We start from the raw sequence: 18,810 nt of genomic DNA, 5'->3' as shown, positions 1-18,810 counted from the left end.
CAATTTTTCCGACAGCTCCTCTCCCATTGGCTGGCGCCCCTCCCCTGGGGTGCCGCCCCCTCCCTCTGATTGGTCGGTTTTCCCGGCTCTAAGAGAGTCATTTGAATACGGCTTTGCTTTGTTGCTCAAGGCTGATTTATGGTTCCGCGTTACACCGACGCAGAGCGTACGGCATAAAGTGCGCGGCGACGCGTACTTTACGCCGTAGGCTACGCCGTCGATTTAACGTGGAACCATAAATCAGGCTTCAGTCACTACTGCTCCGCTGGTTCAAATAATTGACTCTAAAGCAGGAGAGGAGAGATACAATGGAGGAGAGCGTGGCGCGGACTCACTGCTGAGAGACTTATCTTTTTTCTGAGCGATAAGCGAGGGAGACATTGCAGCTGGTTGAGCTGGTCTTGTGTCTTTTCTCCCTTTTCTCCGTTTGTGCAGTGATTGTATTGGGACTCGGAGCGGCACCGCATCATAGGTAGGTCCTCCAAAAGTGACATTTACCGAAACATACCACCTCTGTTTAGTCGTAATTAAACTCTGTGGTCAAAAAAAAGCTGTATCGCAATTGGCATTTATTGCTAAAGTCTTAAATATGTTATAATAGTGCTAAAAAAACAAAACAAGTGTACTTTATTGTGCGAAAGCAACTTTCGCAGGTTGAAAGTTGTGTTTCCTTCTCCTCCTTTCTGAGCTGTACTACCTACTTCCACTAAAAACATCGATTCACTACCGAGATTATATATATACCAGTATATATATATATATATATATATATATATATATATATATATATATATATATATATATATACCACCACAACATTTGTTGTTGTTGTTATTGTAAGAAAGTAGACATTTTCAGCATCATCTGATTCATTCTGATAAAATATTGGCGCCTCATATTTACAGAAGTATACCTATTAAATCTACACTGTACACCCTACAGTAGTTATTAAATAAAGAAAAGCTTTTTATAATGAGTGCTTGATAGATACAGAAAAACCTGCTTTCATTCAGAATAAAAATATATAAAAAAAAAAAAAAAATGGCATCACTAATGTTTAGTAACTATTCTATTCTATTCTATTATAATATTAGACATTTCCATAAATTGGCGCAAATATTTCAGGGTAGCCCCTTGATTTCAACATAAGAAAGGTAGAAAAATCCTTTATTGTGCGAAAGCAACTTTCGCAGGTTGAAAGTTATGTTTCCTTCTCCTTTCTGATCTTTACCACCTACTTCCACTAAACACATCGATTCACAACCGAGATTGGGTTTTGAAATCACCCTGTTTTGCACAGATTTGTGATTGGGTGACTAAATGCAAACTCCATCCTCTGCACGTCCAGCTTGTTCCCAGTGAAGCCTTACATTTGTTGTTGTTGTTATTGTTCACCACCCATGTGAGTTTATAATGAGGCTGGCAGACACCAGCAAACATTAGTCAGGAGCACCTGTGAGGGGACTGTGCTCACAGCACGCCTGCTTCACAGGCAGCTTTGCTTTTTACTGTGTTATGACTCAGTCAGGAGCCCATCATGTGTACCAAACGTGTGGTCTGCTGTGTGTTTCTCTGTAAAAACAGCCCTAACAGATTGTGTGTGTGTGTGTGAGCATATGTAGGGAAGAGAAGAAAGAATGCGTGTCTGAGGCGTTTTAATGTTTTGTCTAACAGACTTTAAAAAGCTTTATTCCCTCCACACACCTCTTCATAAACCAGCAGCCCCTTCACTTGCTGTAATGAGTGCCAGTTTTCACTACCGCCCAAATAACTTTGCAGCAGACTGCTCAAATAAAACTCAAATTAAATGCTTAACCTCATTCAGAATTACCACCTACGTGGTCTAGGTGGGCACACGCAGCGTTCAGAACTGGCATTCAAATCAAATTATGATGCAATACCTGTTATAAAGACATCCATATTTATGTTAAATGCTTCAACTTTGCTCTGTCCTAGCTGTGTGAATGTGCTCTGTGTTTTTGTGCCTTTTATGTTTCTTGGTTTTATCCCCCCCTGTAAAGTGAATTTCCCCTCTGGGGGATAATAAAATGAAATTGAATTGAATTGAATTGAATTGAATTGAATTGAATTGAATTGAATTGAATTGAATTGAATTTGCTGTGAGGCTGAGATTTGTGATATCTATGGGTTTATAATAGGGCTGGGCGATTTTGGACAAAAATAAAATCCCGATTTTTTTCTCTGAAAACCCGATTTTCGATTTCGATTTCGATTTTTTTGGTAAAACTACAAAAGACAATGGAATAAATTGTTTCAAATATTTTATCTTTATTTTTAAAGAAAAATAGCAAACAAATTTGGGAATTTGGGAATTTGGGAATGAAGTGCAATTGAAAGATACTGTAAATCCTCCTTGAGTTTAGTAAAGTGACAACATTTACAATTTTCTTGACCAAATAAAGATGACTAGACGAGCTCTGTCTGTAATGCAGCAGGTGCAAAAAAGGAAAATCGATTTTCCGATTTTCCTTTTTTTAACATCGATTGTGATTAATAAATCCGATTTAGATTTAAAATCGATTAATCGCACTAGTTTATAGTTAATTGAAAATATGCATTTGTGTGTGTGGGCCTGGCAGATAGCACCATAGGACCACCCCCCACCCCAGACCAGCTTAGGTTTATTACATCCAAGCACCAGAGCAGATAAAGTGTCTTTATCCTTTCAAGCTGGAGGTTAATACTGTACTAGCCTGCCAGATGATCCAAGAGGCAGGTGTGTTGGTTTGTTGTGTGTGGTAACACACGAGGAAATGGGTGTTTGAACACAGCGTTGGGTGAACTGTGTTCCTCATATCTGAGAGGTCAATCTGAGTCTGGTGTCTGTGTCCGGCTCTGTTTGCCTCTCTATCAGATTTAGGTGCAGTGTTTTCAAGCAGCCCATTCTCTGGTGTTTTGACAGTGGCCGCGGGCCTCATCTGACCCACACACTTCCTCGAGTGTTTGTTTGGCCTCTGCTCCGATGGCTTCCAATTCACTGGGGTGTTTGGCTTGGTTCATTGATGACGTGTGAGTCCTGGTGGTGAGGAATCAGCTGTGAGAGCTTGGCGGGGCATTAAAGCAACACACAACAGAAAGACGAAAACAAAAAACAAAACTGAAACACAAAGAAGCGTGGGTGGAAAGAGATGGATGTAGCTTCTAATGGCCAATATGGTCAATGCATGGCAAAACATGTGAAAAAACAAATCATGTGCGTGTTGGTCATTGTTTTGACTGGTTTGATCATCTGTATTGCATCGTTTTTGTTGGATGTGTTTCAGTAACGTATGACGATCTTAAAGGTATTGTGACATAATTTTTAATATGCTTTTAACACTATTAAAAGTCTTGGCCAATATCCCTCAAATGTGTCTAAAAGGGTGTAACAAGAAAAACTTCACTCCAGTACTCCATGCCTGGCTTTGTTATGACGGTGTTTTTTGAGCAGTGAAAAACGCGTCCTTTTCCCCCTTTCCTGTCAATCATTGCCTCGCTCCCCGGCCCCGCCGTTTTTGCATAATTATGCGGAAATTCCCAGAAAGCACACAATACAATGAATGTTAAAAGTTCGTTTTTTTTTTGGGTGTAATTGATGTCAAGACACACACTAAACACAAAAAATCAATAAAAAATGTGTTTTTCATGTCACAATCCCTTTAAGAGAAGATGAGTAAGGAATGCTTGAAAAGATGTTTTTCACTTCGTACATTTTTTTTGTTTGGCCTTTCAAAATCGGTGCTGTAGCTTTGCGCTACCTATTTCAGAGGTGCGCCAAATGATAAAAAGATATAAAACTGGGTGGAGATAAAGATGGACAAGCTGGACTTTTTGTACTGTGATCTGGATCTGTGATGTCACAGTACCCTGCAAATCTGCAAGCTCCCCTCTGAGTAGCAGGTCTTCATACTCGGGCGCCAAACTAAGTGCCAAAAGAGCATTATCTCGACTTTTCTTTTAGTTGGTGGTCACTTCAGACCCTCAAAAGCATGCTTTCACGCCAGATTTATTTCACATGTCCCCTTTCAGTCGTTCAACAGCAGAATAAGTCCAGGGCAGGGTGTGTTGGTAGTGCAGGTGGTCATTAAGGGAGTATCAGTGCCGAACAGAGATTTAATGTTCAATGATTGTCACATGTCATAGACTCGGTTCTTATTTCCTTTGATATTTTGCTTCTCTGATATAAGATGTCAACTCAAAGCATGAGAGAAAAATGCTCTCAAACAGCTCTATCCTTGTTTTTTCTTGACTATAAGGTTATGTAAGGGTTAACTCTTGTGCATGTAAAAACTGTCAAGTATGCACCGATGAAACCACACGTAAGTGATGTGAACACAGGCTGAACCTTTGCCTCATTTATTGAGAAAAGGAGACTAGCATGCTCTTGCTGACACACCCCTGACCTGCTGCAACTTATTAGTGTCAAAGTACACCAGGTACAAAGTAGAGTGAAGATAGCAGTACACTACCCTGGAGTCTTATCACGATGACAAATTGTTTTACAGCTCCTCTTATCAGACGCAGGCTGTTCCTTCAGCCCAGCAGAAAGCTTCGCCTGACAACTTTTTAAGTGTCCACGTTGTGTTAACCTTCAGGACATGCTGAACTTCACCCCTGTCGTGAATGCGAGAGCCTCGCGGGAACTAATTAAATTGTTCTCTGCTCTCAGATAAACTAAGCTGCGATGACGCGATGTCCCACTCTTGCCAAGATTTCTACCGCTTCACGGTGCTTTTGCAGCTACTGTGAATAAATTCTCTGCAGCATGATTTACAGAATTGGGCTTGACGTCACAAGAAGCAGGAGTCTTTGCAAACAAATCTTCTTTTAGTTGCTGCTGGAGTTAATTACCAGGGCTTTCTGCAGGGACTGTTATTTGGTCAGCAAGTCCGTAGATGCTCACTGGAGTCAGTTTGTTTTGAATAAGCACAAGTCAGGATGACTAAGTTAGCCACAGACTGTTTGTATACTTTTATTTCCCCATGTGTGTTGTGTGCGTACAGATCCAGGAGCCCTAAGTCTGTTTTTCACAAAACCCAAATTGCTTCTAACCTTCAATTCACATGTGTCATTTCTGCTTGCGTCAACATATTAGTCTAGATATGCTCCTCTACCACGCCGACGAAGGGAAATTCCTTTATTCCTATTGTACCTATGCAGAAAAAGGCAGATTATAACTCTTTATGTCAGATTAAATGAGCCAGAAGAACCATTAGGTCTGCTTTACTGGTGTGACCGGTGTAGGAATGATCCCAGCCATGGTTTTGGTACAAGCAGGGCGTCGTACGACCAGACAGCAGCGACAAACAAGTCTGTGAAAGCTGCCGTGTGTGTCCGATCTGCTGTGATCTGCTCTCATCTCCTCCTGGGGGTCTTTGTGTCATTGTTAATGCCACGACAGGAGAGATAATACCTTTATTGTTGGAGAACCCCCACCGGCCTGTTGGGCTCAGCAAAGCTAGGTGTCCGTTAAAGCACATTAAATGATTAAGGAAAAAAAAAATCAGCTTTAAAGGTCAGACTACACTAAAAATGTTCTGATCTCATTGAAAAGACAGAAAGTAGTTTATATAAAGCAACGAATTGTGTTGTTGCATTTGAGGTGCTTTATATATTATACAAAACCAATGCCATCCTAGGAATGGGTGATATTTTACCGTTCACGATATACCGTCAAAAAAATTCCCCACGGTAAGAATTTGTCATATAGCGGTAAAAACGATAAAGGAAGGAAGGAAGGAAGGAAGGAAGGAAGGAAGGAAGGAAGGAAGGAAGGAAGGAAGGAAGGAAGGAAGGAAGGAAGGAAGGAAGGAAGGAAGGAAGGAAGGAAGGAAGGAAGGAAGGAAAGAAAGAGGAAGGGAAGAAGGAAGGAAGGAAGGAAGGGAGAAAACAAGGAAAGGAGGAAGGAAGGAAGGAAGGAAGGAAGGAAGGAAGGAAGGAAGGAAGGAAGGAAGGAAGGAAGGAAATGAGCCAGAAAGAAAGAAAGAAAGAAATGAGCCTGAATGAAAGAAAGAAAGAAACAAAGAAAGAAAGAAAGAAAGAAAGAAAGAAATGAGCCTGAAAGAAAGAAAGAAAGAAAGAAAGAAAGAAAGAAATGAGCCTAAAAGAAAGAAAGAAAGAAAGAAAGAAAGAAAGAAAGAAAGAAAGAAAGAAAGAAAGAAAGAAATGAGCCTAAAAGAAAGAAAGAAAGAAAGAAAGAAAGAAAGAAAGAAAGAAAGAAAGAAAGAAAGAAAGAAAGAAAGAAAGAAAGAAAGAAAGAAAGAAAGAAAGAAGGATAAATTCCCGTTGATGAGGTTTTTGTGTAACAAACATGGAGGATCTGAGAGTGAGATAGATTTATAGTTACAAAGGTGGAGTTGAATTGGTATTTTTTTATCGTCATTTTTATCGTTATTGGGATAAATGCCAGAAATTATCGTGATACATTTTTTAGTCCATACCGCCCATCCCTAGTGGAAAGAGATTCTATCAAAACTTCTGCTTTACTACTTTAAACGATTAAGTGTGAGAGGAAAAACAAAGGTTTTTTAATGTTCTTACACAGTTGTGCATTTCTTCATTTTCCTGCATCTTCGTAACCACATTAAACCGCCTCTATAGGTTGTAATCTACAAAGTTTACAAACAAGGGGTTGTAAACAATCCTTCTAATGTGAAATGATGCCCAGTGCCATCATTCTGGCCATTTACCGGAGTTCAACCTATGATTTAGAAAGAGTGCAATTTCAGCACTGCAGCCTGGAAGCCACAACTATCCAAAGGGTCAACTTTTCAGGAAGTCAGTCTGGAAAAACCAAGATTGGTTTTAGGTTTTCAGATTTGTTTTGCTCCGCTTTTACTGGGAAAAGAAACGTAGGGTGAGAGGAAAGAAGGGCATTCATACCAGGGGGAATATTTCTTATCTCAGCTCGGTTACAACAGACTGCTTTTTTGTAAAATAAGGAAGGTAAAGAGGCTGTGATCTTTTACCCGAGTAGAAGGAGAACAGCAGGCGGAGATCACAGAGTTCAGAGCTGGACTGGTTTACGTCGGCGGGATGCCAGGAGCCGTGCTACACACGTGTGTGTGGGGGTCGCTCCTACTATTGTGTGTTTATGTGTGGCATGTGTGTTTGGATTATAACGGCATGGGGCTAGGCGCCATGGCGGACAGGGGTGTGAGTGTGTGTGTGTGTGTGTGTGTGTGTGTGTGTGTGTGTGTGTGTGTGTGTGTGTGTGTGTGTGTGTGTGTGTGTGTGTGTGTGTGTGTGTCAAAGATATTGGCAGAGGCAGACACTCCTCTGTTGGCGCTATGATGGACAAACGAAAGTCTGCAGGACCTTTTTGTGTTCTGGCTCAGTGTGTGTGTCACTGTGTGTGCGGTGTGTGTGTGTGTGTGTGTGCATGTGCATGTGGTGCCAAGACAGACAGTGGCAGGATAAAGATGGCTCCAGAGTTAAAGCACGCCACGGTAGTGATCTGGGATCAGCTTACCAACCTCAGATCCAATTATGTCAACCATTAAGACAGAAAATCATTGCTGACTTGAGATCCCCCATCTGTCGAGGTGTTCCCCCCCTGCACAGCTGCCAACAACTTTGTTTCAAGAATGTAACACAAGATGCACTTATGTAAGGGCAATGGGGGAAGAAAATCAGTGCTTAAAAGTTGATTTGTAGAAATTCTGCCAACTAATGGGCTTTTGAGAGAAAGTGTTTCACAAGGAGATATGGCTCTGATGTTGACATCACAAAGGCATAAACAGGGGAGGGGTAACATTATGTGATTAACTGTGATTATTCTCTCAGACACTTGTAAATCTCTGCTTTGTGTGGCAGAGTTACTCAAACAGATATTTTCATAATATTGCATTCCCAGGAAAAGAGGTGGGCTGACAGACCATAAAGCAGGAAATCAGCAACATTGCAGCAGCAAACATTTGTAGCTGTGACTGTGACTCTTCATGTTGACTTAAGGATGGTCTTTTCACTGTGGCGTTTTCAACAGCAGGATCAGCTCCGGATTACAGACTGTAGTGAGAACGTATCATTTTTGTGTAATTAATGCCAATTATGAAGCTGAGATAACTGTTACGTTCATAGCTGAGTTTGGGGTTTTGGATCTTTGTTTGAACAAGAAAACAAAAACACAACGTAAGGGTTCTGGAGCAAAAGAAAACTATGCACTTCCAAACTTATGTCATTCAAGGGATAACAATTTTATCCATTCAACAGTTTATTCTTGGTGTTCTTTAAAGTCAGAATAAAGAATCTATCACATCACAGAGAGGTGAAAATAATCTATAAGCATGTACAGTTGAAAAGTAGTCCCCGTACTGAGTAATTTAGCTGACTGACAGATCTCAGACTAGCTTAAGTGAACTGCATAATCCGGACACGCAGGTATGAGTTTGCTGCTTAGATGTTAAAAACGGAAAGGGTCAAAAACAGATAACATATTTTGAACACCTTTCAGCTGTAAATTAAAATGAATAATATTGTTTAACTGTGGAACCTACTGAAGCGTGGTGGGGATAAACTGAGAACGCAACATGGGAACGACATCGGAGAAAGGAGAGACACAATACGGCTGCAATCAGTGCCCACACCGCTGCATTTGTTACACTCAACTACAGTATGACTGTTTAAAGTTTACATTTCCTCATTCTCAGCTTTCTGTTGGCATGGTTTTCCATGAAATCAATCAGCCATTGGTTCTCTTATTGAATGCTTAAAACTTCTAACCTCCTTGGTCCATTGTTGTCTGGTCATAAATGAGTAAATGCAAACGCATACGATCCACTCAAACCTTGGTACACCATAGCTAACTTGACTTTTCAATCCACCCAACAAAACTCTGATTATCTGAGCTGATGTGTAGCTTTACAACATCTGTGGTACAACATTTCAACCTTGCGCCTCAGACAAATGATCCATACTACAAGAGACAAGCTACAAGAGACATGAGATATATATTTAGATGACAAACTTGAAGCATTGACTCATGCTTGTAAGTGATCTAGAAGCTGTTGGGATATGGGGCGTCGTGCCTTCATGCCCTGAGGGGGAGAGTTACTGCAGGTTAAGCCAAGAGATGTTCAAAGTGATCCTGTCTCTTCTAGAGTGAAGGTGTCGTTGTGCATTTGGCACAAGACATCACAGAGTGGTTTACATATGAAAATGGCTGAACCACATGCTCTCCGCATGGCCTTCTTAGTCACTGGTAGAAACCCCTGTGGGAAGATTAAGAAATTACACATTAGATGGAGATTTAAGTCGTTGTCAAAATACCAAAAACTCTGACAGACTTTTGTTATGTTATGTTAGGAATCTTTATTTCGGCTTGTTCACACTTTTTTGCAGAACAAGATGAAAAGGAAAAAAAAACAATATATAGTGCCTACCCTTTTTTCTTATGATCAGCATAAGTATGAGACATTAGCTTTTACTCCGTGGAAACAAAGATAAAGAAGACAAAAATAAGTAAAGATGAAATATAAAATTGATGTGTCACATTCTAGAATGTTTTTGATAGTATACTTTATAATTATAGTATTTTATATTTATTTACAGTATTTTCTTTAAACATTTTCTTAAACTCGAAGATAGAACTACACATGTTTAGGTTGTTATTACAACTATTCCAAATTTCTCTAGCCTTAATCTACTGTATGTACATCTCTTTTGTAAATCCCTTCCCAGGTGTTTTGAAGTTGTTGAATTGGCCCAAATGTCTACACGTTTTTTTTTCTTTCATTTTTCTGTCACCCCTTTGTTTATTGAAATCATGCATGTATAGTTATTTTCTTCTTTAATGTGTCTCTTGTAAAGATCATCATGCCTCCCACAACCCCGTATGCTGGGAAGTTCAACTCCTGCACTACTTACAACAACAACAACCACCAGCAGCCTCAGAGTCCGTACCGCAGCAACACTGCCCCGAAACCATCACGGGACAACGTCTACAACGGTTCCTACTCCACGGCAGAAAACCCCTACGACGTGCCGCACCCTCACACCGCATATCGCAGTGCTTCTGTCTCCTCTATGACTGCGAAGGAGCATCATTATAGCAGCAACTGTGCAGTTACAGAGAACCCGTACTCCTCCCCGCCGCCTCACAGCCCTCGCCAGCACAGCACGACCTGTCCGGGCCGAGCGCATCCCCACACGAGCAGCGGTGAACTGTCCTGCCGCAGCAACACGGCTTCGGCCAAAGCTCGACTTTACGGACACGGGATCACCACCAGCTATGGGGAGATGTGTTACCATGACAACAGTTTGGTTTCGGCGTCTCTGGAGGCGCTGATCCAGCACCTGGTTCCTACCGTGGACTACTACCCCGATGTAAGTGTTTGTTGTTTTTATTTTGCACTTCTGAATGGCCTTTATTCTGAAAAAGATGAGTGCGTCTGTGGTCTCTTCTGCTAAACTAAAAGCCTTTTGTTTCCCAACCATCAGAGGTCATATGTCTTCACTTTCCTGCTGAGTTCACGCCTCTTCTTGCACCCCTACGAGCTCATGACGAGGGTTTGTCACTTGTGTGTGGAGCAGCAGAGGTCTGGAGATGCCCTTCTGGACAAGGTGGGTGGATTACATACACACACAAGCACAAATGCATGTAGGTGTCATTTTTTTCTCTCCCCGTCACTCTCGCCTGCTCCCACACAACATCACTCCCATTACCAAACTAACAATAGATCAAAAAAACAAATCATAAAAGCTTGAATCATAGAAACAGCGGTGGATGTCTTTGGGGATTTTGTCCAATGACAGATTCAGCTGTGTAAGAGCTTTGAGAATGAAGCTAAATGCTCCCTGCAACGTTTTTCAGATCCGTTTCCGTGAGGTGGCACCAAAGCTGGTCCAGCTGCTGACGGAGTGGACGGAAACATTTCCATATGATTTTAGGGATGAGCGGATGATGCGCTGCCTGAAGGACATGACGCACCACGTGGCTCGAGGGGATGAGGTCAGCACCAAAGTCTCATTTCAAGCAATTAATACTATACTTTTGAATTATTGAAGGTGCAGCACAAGACCAGAGATAACTAGATCTTACTCCTGGTTCGCTGCATTCTGTTGATTTCTGCTATTTTCACGTGTGGCATTTCCAGTACTCGTGGCGAGCCATGCAGCAGATGACCCAACGTCTTATCAAGCGTCTATCGGCCCTGGGCCAGTATGAGGAGGCAGTGGCGGCTCTCAACGCCGTGGCACAGGAGCGCCCCGCTTCCCTGAAGAGCAAGCAGGCTTCAGCTCAGCGCAGCGACATTCTGAACCTGTGTGACGACCCTTTCGTCCTCGCCCAGCAGCTCACGCACATTGAACTGGTAAGATGTTTGGAGGTTGGATAGGGGCTAAGTAGGGGTGTAACAATATATCGTGCCACGAAATTTCGCGATACAAAAACGTCACGATACGTGTCGTGGAGGTGACAAAGTGTATCACGATATTGGGTTATTAATATTAATCTATTGTGTTGACTAGTAACGCGCATCCGACCGCGGCCGGACCGCGCGGACCAAAATCTTACTCCGCTCAGAAGAAACTAGTCCCGTTTTGCGGTCCCGTTTTGAGCTCTGAACCTTTACTTATGTAAGTCTGGTGTAGAGTGAAGCCTTACCTTATTAAATTAAACCTTTTTGGGGTCGTGAGTAGGATAAAAACGGAGACAACTTCTGCTGAGTTCCAGTGTACTTTAATGTCCCTCAACAGCGTAGGATTTTAGAACATCAACACAGCATCTAGTGCTGTATCACTCCGCCCAATCTAAAACATACTAACAACTACAGATAAACTGACTAGTGTCATTATAGTCCCTGATTTACATCAGAATATAAAGAATATATCTATTAAATAATGAACCCTGAATTACCAAAATAACCTTAACAAAAATAAATCTCCTCTTACACTTATAAGGTGAGCATGAGTCAATCTTTTTTATGATGTAAAATTGTATGTATTTATTTACTTTTATTTATTTATTTAATTTTAGTTGTTAAATTTCTGGAAAAGAAAAAAGTCAAATCATACATGAGAGAAACTTCAGTTTGTGGCAAAATATTTTTATTGTATGAAACTGAAGATGCATAATGCAAACCTGACATTTACTTTTAGTTCAGTTTGTGGAAAATGTTTGGCCTGGCTTTCTCTTTAAAACAGTTATAAAGAATTACAAACTGTAACAATAGGGCAAACGCACAGCATTATTTTGTATTTTGTGTCTTTCAAATAAAAGACAATTTCCTCATGACTACCTCATTCAAGGTTGTTAAAAAAATACTGCTATATCGTATCGTATCGTGAGATTAGTGTATCGTTACACCCCTAGTGCTAAGTCTCCCTGACCGTTGATGTTCTGTATCTGCGTCTGATGAAAAGTGCTCTCCTTTAGGCTTTTTCTTTTACACAACCAAAATGTATTACTTTGGTCATATAAATAGACAGACTTTCATAACCAAGATGTAAAAGTTCAATTACATGTTAAAATCTCATTACTGGATTTTATAGTTTTCTCCACAAACCCTGGGGCGGGCTGTTTTACTGTAGTGTTTCTGACAGAAGGTTGTTTAAAACTGAGAGGCTCTGTTTTCCTCTGGCAGTGTGAGTCACAAAATGAACTTTTAAACTTGTATTCATAAACTGAATTGCAATCTTAGTGTCACCGCTGTTGTCTGACTCTCCTCTCTTCCTGGTTTCCACCTTCAGGACAGACTGAGCTTCATCGGTCCCGAAGAGTTCATCCAGACATTCGCCATGAAGGATCCACTGGAGAACCATAAGGTACAATTTCAAACTTGGCATGCGTGTGCTTTCATTTCAAATTTTTAGCAATCCCTTAAGTCTTTCCAACATTGAACATAATGATAGCTTCACATGCTCTCATTTGCTTTTTACTTGTAGCAGTTTGTGGATTTTTATGATGAAAGGTCCATTCTGCTGCATATTGTTTGCCTACATAAAGACAGCTTGAGAATAAAAGCAGCAAGAACTGTTTGTAATACAGCATTAAAGCACTGACACAGAAAAACATATATTGTAGTTATTTTTAAGTAATTTGATATTATTTTAATTTGAAGTGTCCTCCGGGCCTGCTTCCAGTGTAATTTGTGGTTTACTTTAATTCTAGTTCATTTACTTCAGGGACCACATGAATGAATCTCTTACCAGATAGAAGAGAGCTGGTTCTGCTCTATTTTTATCATAGCTTTTGAAAAAAAATCTCAAGCACAGATTAAAAAAAGCCTGGCTGTGCATGTGTGCATATATATCTGAGAGGTTCCTTCAATCCTAAGTGGTCCTGCAAGCCGGCCGAAGGCTCGTCTTTCATCCGGCACAGCTGACGAGAACAAGGTTTCACTGGCTGCTCGGAACACCGTTCCCACCACGGCTGCCGTCGTTATATAAGAGCCACTTTGTAAAAAGAGAGGTTGAGTCAGTGAAAGGGGTCCTGAAGTGTAGAGGGGAAGTTTGGAGTGGAGTGGGCTGCAAGTGTTGTGTAAGCTTTTAATAGAGCCGCACCGCTCTGGGATTGCATCATCACATCCAAGGCGAATTTATTTATACAGAGCTTTTATAATGTTTATTTATACAAGGAGACCTCTGGAAAACAGGTTCACCACACAGAAACCACACGTCTTGTGAAAAACCAAAGGGCCCAGAAGAAAATAGCAACAGTGCGCAGGCCAGAGGTTGTGTGGGTGTGAACGCTGTCAGAATCTATTAGCAAGGAAAATTATACAGCACCAGTAGCCATTTCCTTTCATTTGGCTTAACATTAGTTATTAGATTGCAATTATTGTGCAGATACGGCCATATTTTACCTCACTTATAGATCAAGTTAATGGTTGTATTAAAGAGGGTTTCAGTAATTTTGATTTTCAGTTTTTAGTTGTTTTCAATTGTCTGCGTGTTTGTGACATGTTTAGGAAGCATCAGTAAACTGTCCAACATAAGAGGTAGAAGATTATAATGAAACAAAGCGCATGGCTTCCACCACAAAAGCAGCTTTAGCTCTGCTTTCGCTGGTTTAATGTTTATTAGCAGCAACAGGCCTCAGTGATGATCCCTATTCAGAAGAGCTGCATTTGTGTTTGTTCACTCAACACACAAGCTGAAAGTGTTCTGTTACAAGACCTTCAAGGAAATCTGTCAATTTTACAGCGTAAAATTAATAAAATGCAGGTTATTCCCCTCCGAAATGACCAGTATTTTACAAGAGATAATTATCCTGTCTGGTGTTGTTGTATAAAATAGTCAAATATGAAAATCATAATGAGCCCAAATTCAAAAAAAGCACTCAGAAATCCACTTGTTCTTTATTTTATGAAAAAGATGAACAGTATTCTCAAATTCACAAGATTGTTTTGGCCTTTTTAACCTGTTATTATTTATTTTTATTTTATTTTTTTGTTTACATTAACATTGTATTAAATTTCTTGTGCATTACCATCTTTTGGCCACAATAAATAATTATCTCACCGCTGACAAACTGGATAATCTTCTTGTCCAGTTTGTCAATCCTCTTTCCTCACAAAGCTTGTTAGGGATTCAATCACGGAAACAGTTTAAAAAAGAAAAAGCTAAACAAGCATCTTTTTTAATCTCTTTGTTTGTTTTATGTTGCAGGGTTTCTTTCGGAAGCGTAAAACCACTAACCTGGAGGCGTACGTGAACTGGTTCAACAGGCTGAGCTTCCTGGTGGCCACAGAGATCTGCATGGTAAGCTAGAATTCAATGACTGTCTGCCTTCAGCTTCTCAGACAAACACACACACAAATACTATACTACCCATACTCGTCAAACTGGTCCTAAAGACTAAAGGGTATCTGCTTATTCATATATTTACACAAAGAGTTCTAATGGTTTGTTTTATTCTCTCGTACAAAGCCTCAAAAGAAGAAGCAGAGAGCGCGGATCATAGAGTTCTTCATCGATGTGGCGCAGGAGTGCTTCAACATCGGCAACTTCAACTCTCTCATGGCCATCATCAGTGAGTGTCTGAAACATACAGAGGAAAAATGTCAATTAAAGTGGTAATCAGAGACAAGTACACGTTCCTACCTTATTTTAACGGCTGTTGTCTGAGAAACCACAGCACCTAAAAATACACATGAAATGAAAAAGGAAATCTTGCAGCACCTCACATATGTCACAACTGTATATTATATATATATATATATATATATATATATATATATATATATATATATATATATATATATATATATATATATATTACGTTTTTTAACTTCTCCCTGCTCCATTTCGAGCATGCAAAAAAAGGAAAAAAAAAAAAAAAAGCCAGTGAGGCATGTTTTTGTTTATGATTGTTATGATTTGTATTATAGCCTACTGTATTTATTATGATTATTATTTAACTATTGTTCTTTGGTTTAAATATATATATATATATATTTTTTTTAGCATGTTCGAAATAAAGTTTTTCATTCATTCATTCATTCATTCATTCATTATGGATATTTATAACATTATTTTTAATTCAATGATAAAAACTACAAATCCCTGTTATTACTTGCTGTAAAAAAGAGCACACTAGTTAAGTTAATCTCCAGTTATTTCTTTATAGCAAAGCCACTAAATTGACTAAAGCCAACAAATGCAGCGCCAGCTGGAGTTTAGGCGAGCACTAATCAGTTTAGGGAAGTATAAAATGAGTTAGTGGAGCCCTGTAGCAGCGGGGCCTGTTCCCTGTCTGGGGTCTTGGTCTATAAATCTATACTCTGTGTGCTCACGCTTCCTCTATCTTTCAGCTGGGATGAATATGAACCCTGTGGCTAGACTGAGGAAAACCTGGAGCAAAGTCAACACGGACAAGTTTGAAATCTTGGAGGTACGGATTTCATTTCCAGAGGCTGTTTTGTGTTTCAATTTTTGAAGCTTTCTGCTCTGTATGTGCTCACATGAGCTTGTGGTTCATGGCATCTCCTTTGTGTGCTCTGGTTTAGCACCAGATGGACCCCTCTAGTAACTTCAGTAACTACCGGACTGCACTCCGTGGGGCCACCCAGAGGTCTGAGACTGCACACAGCAGCCAGGAGAAGGTGAGGGGACACACACAGAGGTGTGAAGTAACGAAGTACAAATACTTTGTTACCTTACTTAAGTAGAAATTTTGGTTATCTATACTTCACTGGAGTAATTATTTTTCAGACGACTTTTTACTTTTACTCCTTAAATTTTCACGCAATTATCTGTACTTTTTACTCCTTACATTTTAAAAACAGCCTCGTTACTCTATTTCATTTCGGCCTTTAAAAAAAAACTATCCAGTTAAATTGCTCCATCCGGATAAAGTGAATTTGGTTGTGGTTGTTTCAGATGTTCTTGTCCAGTTTTGTTCTTACATCCGTTCCCTCAGATTCCTGCAACTAAACTTGGATGTACATTCCAATAAAGGTTAGGATAAATGATAACATGCCTCTGAAGTTTGACTTTTTGCACCATTACAATACTTATAGGCAACTAGTCATCATATCTGCTGCTCTCTGAAACACATGTTGATGCTCAATAGTACACATATATGGTTCTTTAATATATTTGCATTATACTAAGATGCATTCATTTTCAATGGCTTTTGTCCTTAATGGCTTTTTTCCCCCTTACATTACTTTTACTTTTATACTTTAAGTAGTTTTGAAACCAGTACTTTTTTACTTTTACTTGAGTAAAAAACTTGAGTTGATACTTCAACTTCTACAGGAGTATTTTTAAACTCTAGTATCTATACTTCTACCTGAGTAATGAATGTGAATACTTTTGACACCTCTGGACACACATGAGCCAATGAAAATCATCTACAAACAAGGCGGACGAAAATTGATTTTAATTTAGAATTTTACATGTATGTCTCCTTCAGATTGTGATCCCTTTCTTCAGTCTCCTCATTAAAGACATCTACTTCCTGAATGAAGGCTGTTCCAGCAGGCTTCCCAACGGACATATCAACTTTGAGGTTGGTTCAGTTTTGTTTCAGAGTAAAATCCAAGTTTGGGCTCTGAGAAGTGACTTTCATAGGTTGTGTAATGTCTCCCCCTTGTGGCTAAAAAGAGAAACACATTTCTCTCAGCGGTTTCCCTGTGATCTTACTCTTCATCTTGTAGTTTTATTTGTCTTTGTTGGATCTGTAAGAGCCCGTCACATGTATCTTAATCTTGGTGTCTGTCTTAACAGAAACTTTGGGAGCTTGCAAAGCAAGTGAGCGAGTTCCTGGTTTGGCGTCAGGTCATATGTCCGTTTGACAGAGATCGCCGGATCCTTCAGTATCTTGTCACTACACCTGTTTTCAATGAAGACGGTCAGTTTCAATTCATCAGTTTGAGTTAAAGTGCCAGGTGTGATCTGAGCAAAGGAAACTAACTTTGTCTTACCCTCGCAGAGCTGCATTTGGCCTCGTATGAGAGTGAAGGGCCCGAGAACCACATGGAGAAAGACAGTCGCCGATCTCTTAGGTGGGTGGAAACCTGTGTTTCTGTTGTTGCAAATGTGAAACAACTTTATCAGTGCAATGACGCTGGCTTCTTATGTGTCGTTTCTCAGATCTTCCCTTCTTCATCGAGAGAACCGGTCTTAAAAGCGAGACGACCCCTTCTGCTCTACAGACTGTAAATGAATCAGCTGTTTTAAAGATTGTTTCCATGCCAAAGTTTACACCTTGGACTTAAGTACTTTTCCATGGAATAACAAACAAGAATATTGCTCAATGTTTGAGATCACAAGAAGCAGAAATGATTTATATATCAGAAAATTGTAACCACTTGTAATCCAGAGAAATACTGGAGATCCTCCACAAAATGAAATCATTTCTAAACCTGATTATTCTCACCAAGAGCCTGGATTTTTGAATCAAATTCCCACTTGGCTTTTTCCAACATTCCCCCCTTGTAAAGATACGATATAAGACGTTTGACCAAGTGTGTGGATTTATATTTCAACAACTGGGGAAAGAGAATCGGTGTGGAGGGACTCCAGCTTTGGAGGGATTCCGGCTTTCCACGGACAGAGACGGACCTGATTATTTTTGGTTGCTGCATGAGCACTGCTGATGTGTGCATCATGGAGAGCGAGACAAGACACCCCAACGGAAGAATGGATTTACATTTATCTGTGTTATCAATAACAGGCTATGAAGTGCTTGTAGAAGTGCTGTTGCTGCACCTCCAGTCATTCATCTTTAACACCGTGTCATTCAAACAATTCAACTGCATTTGCCACATACTCAGTAAGATGATTTGTAATAGCCATGTTATCTGTTTTCAACATGTAATGTGTGCACTATGGCTATTAGTGATGCAAAATTGCATAAGTGAGAGCAGCATCATGCATACTCAAACAAAATGCACTTCTGTGTGTTCTTGTGTATTGTAAGATTTGGTGACAAATTTTGAGTTTTATACTATGGCATTAAGCTGTATTTTGTATAAGAAGCTTGTTTTTCTTTGTAATCACCATAAGTTTCATCCATGAGCTTGTTGCTGGTTGGCTGGCTCTGTGATGGTAAGCTTTTACAACACCAGTTCATATATGTAAAAAGAAAAAAAAACACATTTTTCTGGTCAGAATGAAGCAGAATATGTGAACCTCCTCTGCACCCCATCTCCAATCATGTGAGTGTGAGCCTTTAATATCTAGCTATAAATACAAGTGATGCTATTGTTTTATGTTTGTTGTTTTTTAGTGTGTTTTGTCATGTATTTTTACGATTTTTGTGTATCTTTCATGTTATCAGTCAAGGTACATGTACTGAAGACGAGAGAAAGTTTTTTCTTTTCTTTCAAATAAATAGGATAAAATATCATATTGTTTGGTTTG

At 39.9% G+C, this 18,810-nt stretch overlaps 1 protein-coding gene across 1 annotated transcript; it reads left to right on the top strand.

Annotated features, from left to right (window-relative positions):
* Positions 1 to 279: 279 nt before the first annotated feature.
* Positions 280 to 18,796, top strand: LOC133455371 (ras-GEF domain-containing family member 1B-B-like). Its single transcript, XM_061734366.1, has 14 exons — positions 280 to 472; positions 9,808 to 10,323; positions 10,438 to 10,560; positions 10,811 to 10,948; positions 11,094 to 11,309; positions 12,688 to 12,762; positions 14,608 to 14,700; positions 14,869 to 14,971; positions 15,753 to 15,832; positions 15,948 to 16,043; positions 16,859 to 16,954; positions 17,173 to 17,296; positions 17,378 to 17,450; positions 17,539 to 18,796. The coding sequence occupies exons 2-14, from the start codon at positions 9,814 to 9,816 to the stop codon at positions 17,570 to 17,572; spliced, it is 1,761 nt and encodes a 586-aa protein (XP_061590350.1). The 5' UTR covers positions 280 to 472; positions 9,808 to 9,813; the 3' UTR covers positions 17,573 to 18,796.
* The last annotated feature ends 14 nt before the right edge of the window (positions 18,797 to 18,810 follow it).

Source organism: Cololabis saira, chromosome 11 (genome assembly GCF_033807715.1).
Source record: "Cololabis saira isolate AMF1-May2022 chromosome 11, fColSai1.1, whole genome shotgun sequence".
NCBI lineage: Eukaryota > Metazoa > Chordata > Actinopteri > Beloniformes > Belonidae > Cololabis > Cololabis saira.
Note: the sequence above shows the minus strand (reverse complement) of the source record. Positions and strands in the feature narration are given on the sequence as shown.